Consider the following 8,795-nt stretch of genomic DNA (forward strand, 5'->3'; position numbering starts at 1 on the left):
CAGGTAAAAAAAACATTTTTTTTCGATTTCTCTGAAACGGAGCAAAAACGAGCATATGTCTATAGGACTTTTTTTCTTAGTTTTTTACTCCTCTACACGCTCCCGAAGTTTTGCGATTTAATTTGGAAACACCCTGTATATTAAACTCATTCCTAACAATAAGATTTAATTATATATGGTTCTATCTTATAAAATATTTCAGTACTTTCAATTCAGAAAGAGTCTGCTTTGTAAAGTAATTAATTCACTCTGATAATTGCTAATCATTTTACATTCAGTATACAAATTTATTCTGTTGATACATATGTTACCAAGTTTGTGATTATGTGCTATAGATTCTGCATAGAGTGCTGTCACCTAAGGTACATCGGCAAAATGTCCTGTCATCACGTACACCGTACAGTTTAACAAAGAGCGCGTTACGCACGAGAAATCGTCATCAACTAATGAATTCCAATCGCAGTCGACGCATTACTCTGAACAGGTCCGATTGCGAGGACAACAGCAGCGGCGAAGAAGAATTCATACAGGTGCTTTTTTAAAAAAAATATCTGATTTTGACTTGTTAGATATTTTTTATATTTGGCAAAAAGATAAGAGACTCAAATAAGATTATATATCATTCGATACAAAAAACAATCACGAAGTGTGATAAATATTTATTAGACATTTCAATGATTGTGATTATCGTTAACAGGATTATTAGGAATAAAAAGTACAGTATCACTGACAGTATAATCATTATTTATCAACAATAAATAATAAAATAAATATTGTACTAATTGTCTACTTTTTTATTATTCGTTTATTATATTTTTTAATTTTTTAATTTTTTTAAGTTTTATTCTGTTTATTGATATATCTTTAACTATCTGTGTGTGTGTGTTTAGTTTTTACACGATTATTCAAGGCTTACTCATTTTATTCTTTTCATTTTACAGACAATAAACAGAAGAATTAGATCCTCCATCGTACCGCAAGTCAACACAAAACTACAAGCAAGTTTAGATCGTGTGTATCAGGATATAGAAAAATTGAAAAGTAAGTATTGTCGCCCACCGATACGAACACTTCTTTTATATTCGTAAAAATATCTTAAGACGATGCTATTTGTAGGAATCGAATCGAGACCCGCCGAAATTCTCTTGCCAACTCTTTCCAGCGGCACTGCTGGAGAATTGGATTGCATCTTATGTTGCCGCCTGCTTTGGAAACCCGTCACGACACCCTGTGGTCACACCTATTGCTGGATGTGTTTGGACCGTTGCTTGGATTACTCTTCGGCTTGTCCTTTGTGTGTTACATCTTTAGCTGACGTAAGAAGACTTCTACGTAAATGTTAATTAATTTTATAGAAATGCTTATTTGAATAGTATTATTATTATGACGTAAAAGCTTGATTCAATTACGTATTAATATAATAAATTATTACATTTTTATAATCCCGTTTTTCAAATTAGCTCCATAATTATAGAAATAGTTGTAGCACAACTTAAACAACAAAGAATTAATTTTATTAAAAATACAAAAAATTTAAGATTTTAAAGAATTTAAAACAATTTTATTTTTAAAATCAAGTATTAATGAATAGAATCAATAAATCAATGAATATAAAATCAATGCATTTATAAAAAATCTCTGTTTTTTCTCTTTTTCTATAAATTTCATTACAATAAATTTCATAACTCAATGAAATGGAATTGTCTTTAAATTATTAAAACTTTGGATTATTTAAAGCACAGAATAATGTTAGTTGCCTTCATTCAAAGCTATTAGTCAGCCTTTTGTTTCTTCACTATTACAGTCATAATTTACATTTATATAACTGATGCATTCCACATTTTTCTCCAAAGAATTCTTAAAATTTGTTCGTTATTCGTGAGCTCTTGATTTCAAAGAGCTTGGCAGGGAAATGCATTGACGCGAAATATTCCGTAACAACACCTGTCCATAAATGAGACATGATGCTTTCTAGCGGTTAACGACGATGCCGCAGATTGAAATGATTATTGTTTGCGGTCGTCAAGGCGGTTCGTCACGAGCTTCCGCGTTCGTGGCGTCATTACCAATCGTCTGTATTATATTTAATGACGATGAGGACGACGACATCAATGATGATCTTACAGCGCGCTATTTTTCATTTTTTATTTTATCTTCGTAGTATATCGATGATTGCATTTGATTTTTTAGAAATATTCTTCCTGCGACATTCTCTTTGCTGTTGGATGTAACTAATAATATATAAGTAATATATAAATTATATTGCTCTTTAGGATGTTACAATTTTATTTATATTTTATTAATATTTAAATTCATAACATATATTTGTGAAAAATGATTTTTAATAAAAATTAAAAGTATTCTAATGCTGGAAAAAGTAAGCAAGCATCTTTATTATTTAACGACACTTACCATATAAAATAATATAATAACTCTTTCCTTTTCTTATTTTTTTATCTTAAATAGATTAAATAATTAAATTTTACGCATCCACATACTATTCATCCACATACTATTCATAAGCGTAGTACAAATCCCGATCCAAAATACTTGTCGTTCTACAAAATTTATTTGCTTTTTGAAATCAATATCATGAACGGTATGATTATACATGTCATGTTTATTTAAGTTATTTTATTATTAACTAATTACTTTCTTTTGCTTTCAGTATTTAGCCAGTAGCCAAAAAACTGTAACGGATTTCGTAGAGAGAGCGCTTAAAACAGTGGCGCCCGCGGAATATACTTCCAGAGCTGTGAGTCATCAGCTCGAACTGGTCCAAGGACTGGGACTTTTGGATAACGAACAGATTGCCGTCTTTATTTGCACGACAGCATTTCCCTGCGTTGCCTGTCCCCTGTTTGTCTACGAGCCTAGATACAGGCTGATGGTCAGAAGATGTGTGGACAGCGGAATGCGTCAGTTCGGAATTGCTGCGTGTCTCAACAAAGAAGCAACGGGCACAAAGAGGTAATACAGATTTTATTTTACGATAATTTTAAATTACAATCATTTATACATAATCACAATTTAAATTAATATATTGAAATGCATTAATGTAATTTTAAATATTTTAACTTTTAGCTTCCTATTTATATCTCTTTTAATCAATCTTAATTTGTGATGTTAATCGATTAGTTGCAAAATAGATCATTACTAGAACACTAATAACATATTGCATGTAAAATAACTATTAATTAAAATGTGAATAAAAGAAAATAAATTTTTGTTTTACAATTTATATTGTATACGATGCATGATTACATGAAGCTTACATATATCATTTATCAATATTAGAGAAGAAGATAGTGTAATGGCCCCTATTTAACTTAATAATTACATTCGTCAATGTGTTCTTCGATTCTAGACTCAAAATGATGGATATTTATTTCTTAGGAATTTATAAAATTTATGAAATTTATAAGAATGTGGTGACACTGTATAATGGATCAAAAAGAAATAGTGAGATGGTAATGAGATTCTCACAAAAATAAATTTTTAAAAATATTTTTGTTTAAAAATATATAGTATTTGGTTACAAAATTACATATTGTCAAAAAAGTAAAATATTGCAAAAAATATTACAGAATGTGTCTATGCAAATGTACATAGATACATACACTGATACAACTTCTTCTGCATATACAGTCATGAAATTTATTATTCAGACATTTGCGCCATTATGATATCTTACCAATGATATCTTCAGACTGTTCTTTAAACTAGTCCGACAATACTAGTTTGAAGTTTTGAAGTTTGAATTTTTTATAGTTTTTAAATTTTTGTAGTTTAACTTTTTTTGTAGTTTTTAACTTTTCGAAGTTTGAATTTTTTGTAGCATAGTTTTTTTAAAAGCACGCAACTGCAGCATTTTCAATTATGAATCCGTAATCTACGGAAAAAACCTATCAGAATCATCTACCACATGTCATGAAACATGAGAAAGTTTAAAAATGTCGCACAGTGCCACTAGAGCTTACTATTAATAGTAGAAACAAGAGAGGTTATTTATCTACAAGGATATACTATATATAATAATACCTTTTCCTCTATATGTATTGTATTTAAAAAACAAAAGTATTAATATTTTAATTCATTCTTTTAGATATGCAGAATACGGAACTATTTTAGACATCCGAGACCGAGTATTACTCAAAGATGGTTGCAGTATTCTCAGCACGGTCGGTGGTAGAAGATTTAGGGTTCTTTCTGGTGGAGAAAAGGATGGTTACGATACAGCACATGTGGAATTTCTCAGGGATACCGTCGTACAACAAGATCAATTATTGAACCTTCTGGAGCTTCATGAAAAGGTAAATATTATACGAATAGTGTAATAAAATACAATAAACCGAATTTTACTCAAGCATACCGGCTACAAAAATTATATTTTTATTTACATCATAACACAAAAATATCAACTTACAATTGTTAACATTTCTTTATATTCATTTGATAATAAATTATAACGTTATCTTAATTTTATTATGCCAATTTTTGGTTTTATTTATTTTTTCTTATTCTTTTTTATTTTTTAAATTAATGTCCTTATTTGTAATATTAACAAAAGGAGGAAAGAAAAATACACTTTGTATGACGACGATAAAAATACAATCAATTTTTTGACAATTTACTTATCTTCTTAACTGCACAGGTACGAGCAAAAGGCCGAAGATGGTGGGACACAGTGTCGATCTCTCAGAAATCCGAGATTCAGCGGGTGTTCGGACGTATGCCAGACGTGGAAGAGGACTGGTCACGTTTACCGGATGGTCCATCATGGGCATGGTGGTTACTTGCAATTTTGCCATTGGGACCGCAGCTGCAGGTGGGTATTTTGGGCACTACTAGTTTGGAGAAACGGCTACGAGCCATTGAGAAAACTCTTGATCACATGGAGCAAAGACAACTGACAATCGCAGCTGCCCCTTCCGAGCAAACGACGACATCATCGAGCATTTGTAGAGACGGAAGAGCAATTACAGAGACAGCAATGTCGGTCATTCAGCAATCATAGAAAGCAACGAAGTATCGCGATACTTTAGAAGCACCAATGTCATTCTGTGGCCTGGAAATAGGATCACGAATCCTGTATCTCGCATTCTGCGAAGAAGTTTTAAATAGCAAGAAACAGCAATCTTAAGTGAAAAGAAATTACTTCAAAAACTATAAAATTTATTAAATAATTCTCTAATTTGGTGAAGAAAGTTTGATATATCATTCGATAGAATCGAAACATAGAGATGTGCAAATCAAGATTGACATCGAATCGAATTTTATTTCTTTATTTAGATTCAAATCGATCAATTGACAAAATTTTTCCTGAATTAAATCGAATTGTTAAAACATGGCTTTTAATTAACAACATATTGTTAGATTAAATGCTCATATATAGATTAAAAAAATGTTTCTATCTCTTTTACTTATATAGTAGCGAGAAATATGGTTTTATAAACTTGTCAATATGTGTATGTGATTCATATTTGAACTTCTTAGATTCGAAATTTTTTAATAGTTTGGATTCGAATCATAAAGATTCAGATCTGAATAGAATTGAATCTTACTAATTCGATTTGAATCGATCTTTATTTCGCATATCTCTATTAAGACATGATATCTTTTTCACAGAGTGCAAGTCTTGAATATTGCATTTACTAAGCCTATATTTACGATCTTATCGCATTCTGATGGGAGACACGACATTTCTCTACAGCCATGTTACAGGAGGGCACTTTTGTCATTTACCTTTTAAGCTACTAATTTAATTATGGAATCTTTTCTACATCGATCTCTCATCCGTTGCTCTCGCGACGAACGATTGACCCTTCGACTCTGTTTGACGTACATAAACATCTATGAGACGCGTGAAATCTTAGAACGCCTCTTAAAACGCCTCAAATGAAAATTGGGTCGATCGATCAGCGAACACACCTATCCTTCGATTTCGTTCGATAAAGTTTCGAGCGGCTCCTTCTCTCTCTTTTTAGATCTAGCAAGGAAAGTTTGGAAGTATCTTTCACTGATTTTGATAACCTTTGAATGTTTCTCTTATTTTTTAACAGTTCTATAGCATATACGAAACTTATTGAAATCGATGAGACACATTTCCAGACATTTCCGAGTAAATTAAGTTTTAATTCGAGCACCTTACACCTCGTGCTCGTTATCTTCTGTTGGGCGCCTTATCGATGAAGTGACGAAAAGAAATGGATCCGGCTAAACCGCGAAGTGATAATTAATTATTATTAGTTTAACTTACAAGGGAAAGGACCCAACAATTCTCCTTTGATTTTGATGAGCTTATGTTGTTTTTTAGACAAATAAATGACACGCATTTTTTTATACGTGTCCTATCTCACTTTTAAGAATTGAAATACTTTTTAGAAAAAGAAGTCGGTTTTTTTCTTTCGAAGCAAATATCAAAACTAAGCGATAAAAAATATTTGAAATAAAAATTAGATGATTTTAAGAGTACTTTACAATTATAATAAAAACATTTTTTTTAATTATTTATTTACATCCCCACCTTAACTTTTTTCCTAAATTTTGATTTTTTTAATGATAAAATTAAAGATTATTTTAAGGTGAATTCAATCATACGAATTCAACCACATATGAAGTTATTTTCCAAAGTATCAATTTTGAGAAATAATTACAAACGCCTCTCTCTATACTTATAACATTCGTATTCCTTCATGCGCTCGATTTTTCATGCAGCACGTTTTACTGCGCATTTTTGCATAACAGGAACTAAAGATATAAAGTAAACAAATCTATTTCGCAAACACTGTGCATACGTAATAATCATGGAAATTTTTATCGTGCACTACTAGACAACATTTGCGTTGTCACATTAACGTCTGAATGAGATCCTAATGTCAAAATTGAAGATATAGCAGAATGATACACACACGATGAAATTTATGCACACATTTATTGCAGCAAAATTAGTAGGAGTATATGTTGCGCAATATCTATTGACAAATTGAAAATTGTGCGACATATGGACTTTTGCGTGAGTGTGGTATGTCTCATCAGCCAAAGGTACGTTGTTTATGTGAATAACATTTATTCTTTTTTATTTACCTTTGTTTTTCATTATTATATTATTTTATCTTTGTTATCTTAATAGGTATTGGCTACGTTTACACCGTGCGCTTAGTCCGCGATCTATACAATAGGTATCTTTGTTTCACCTACAGGATAAGCAAGGATGTCTATTGTATAGGCCGCGGCCTAAATGCACGGTGTAAATGTAGCCATTGTACAATCTTTTAATGTTAAGCGGAGATGTATCACTCTGAATAACATGGAAGATAATAATCGGTCTGTAAATTTTGGAAAAGGGATTCGTTCTTCTTCTCGAAAGATATCTCAGCCCAGAAGTCGATGGTATACTTTGTGAATTACAATGGAATCGTGGAGAGCTGAAAGGTAAGAACATCCACGAGACAATAATGAATAATAATTAATCATTTTTCCAGATAAATAGGCTTTAATTGTAAATACTTATGTAAATAATAAAATAAAAGATTATATATAAAAAAATTGTAATCATAACATTTAATTTTATTTCATAGGTTTTCAATGAGAAAGAAGAAAAGATAAGAAGAAAAAAGAAAAAAGAAAATTTGTGATCGCACTAGCGAACACAGCTTTGTCGCATTTTCTCACACAAAAATACCGAGAATGTAGTCTCCAAAATCTCCAAGTGATCGCTCAAATATTGTTGAGCGCCTGGCACGAGAGAGCGTGCCACTCTTGCTCGACATTACCGATAACTCGATATTCTTTTGTAAGGATCAAAGATTTTTCACAGGACTTTCTCTAGCGATGGGCGAAACCGACTGCTTAGCTATGCAATAGGTGGGTGATTCATGTGAGCGAGGAGAATCAGAGAACGAGAGAGACAGGAAATAACAATCATACAAAATTAAATATAACGAGTAACAATAATATATTTGAGAATTATGTGATATAAGACGTCAATCATAACATACTTGTAATACCAAACACGGCAATAGTGACATATTCGATGTAATGTCGAGCATTCTATACACAAAAAAATAATTTCAGAATCAATGGAAAATGAACTTCCAGGAAAGTGAATAATTAAGTCTCAGGGACTTATATGTCCCAATCACATTTTACGTGCATCTTTATAGGAGAAATGCGATTGGATAATTTTCTTTATGCATACGTTTATGCGGCTATGCAAATTTGTGTGGATATACCCTCACACAAACGCACAGCTCTCGCATAGTTGTGAGTTGAATCAAGACTCTCGCTCTCAAGATTGTTTCTCGACTAAGATTCCGAACGTGAGCGAAAAGTTATCACGCAGCAATTGGTCGTTTCGTCCCAAACGCATAAAGAAATAAAGAGAAAAAAGAACTAAATCTTTATTATTAACGTTATTTGATTATTTGTAAATATAATATGTATGATCTTTTATTACAAATAAAAAAGAGTGATACAACAAAATTGTGTTATACCACCTTGATCAAAAAGTTCCCGCGGAATTCATTTAGAAAATTCAAAATACAAGTTTATTCATCAAAAGTGATATTGTCCCCTTCAAAGTACTCTCCATCGACTGCAACGCACTTATGCCAGCGCTTGATCCAGCTCTCGAAACATTTCTGGAACTCTATTGTCGATATAGCCATCAGAGCGGTCTTCGATTTTTTCATTACCTCCTTTCGGCTGTTAAAATGCGTTCCCCGTAGTGGTTTTTTGACTCGATCGAACAGAAAAAAATCGCAGGGAGCCATATCGGGTGAATTCGATGGCTG

General features: G+C 31.8%; 1 protein-coding gene across 1 annotated transcript in view; it reads left to right on the top strand.

Moving 5' to 3' along the window:
* Positions 1-5,252, top strand: part of LOC108726369 (LON peptidase N-terminal domain and RING finger protein 3) — a 43,115-nt gene extending 37,863 nt beyond the window's left edge. Inside the window, exons 4-9 of the mRNA XM_018453873.1 lie at positions 336-530; positions 942-1,041; positions 1,117-1,316; positions 2,669-2,970; positions 4,106-4,313; positions 4,655-5,252. Of these exons, the coding sequence (XP_018309375.1) occupies positions 336-530; positions 942-1,041; positions 1,117-1,316; positions 2,669-2,970; positions 4,106-4,313; positions 4,655-5,017 (1,368 nt within the window). The 3' untranslated portion in view covers positions 5,018-5,252. The remainder of the gene's footprint in view (positions 1-335; positions 531-941; positions 1,042-1,116; positions 1,317-2,668; positions 2,971-4,105; positions 4,314-4,654) is intronic.
* Positions 5,253-8,795: the final 3,543 nt, after the last annotated feature.

This window comes from Mycetomoellerius zeteki, unplaced genomic scaffold (genome assembly GCF_001594055.1).
Source record: "Mycetomoellerius zeteki isolate Tzet28-1 unplaced genomic scaffold, Tzet1.0 scaffold415, whole genome shotgun sequence".
In the NCBI taxonomy this organism is placed as follows: domain Eukaryota; kingdom Metazoa; phylum Arthropoda; class Insecta; order Hymenoptera; family Formicidae; genus Mycetomoellerius; species Mycetomoellerius zeteki.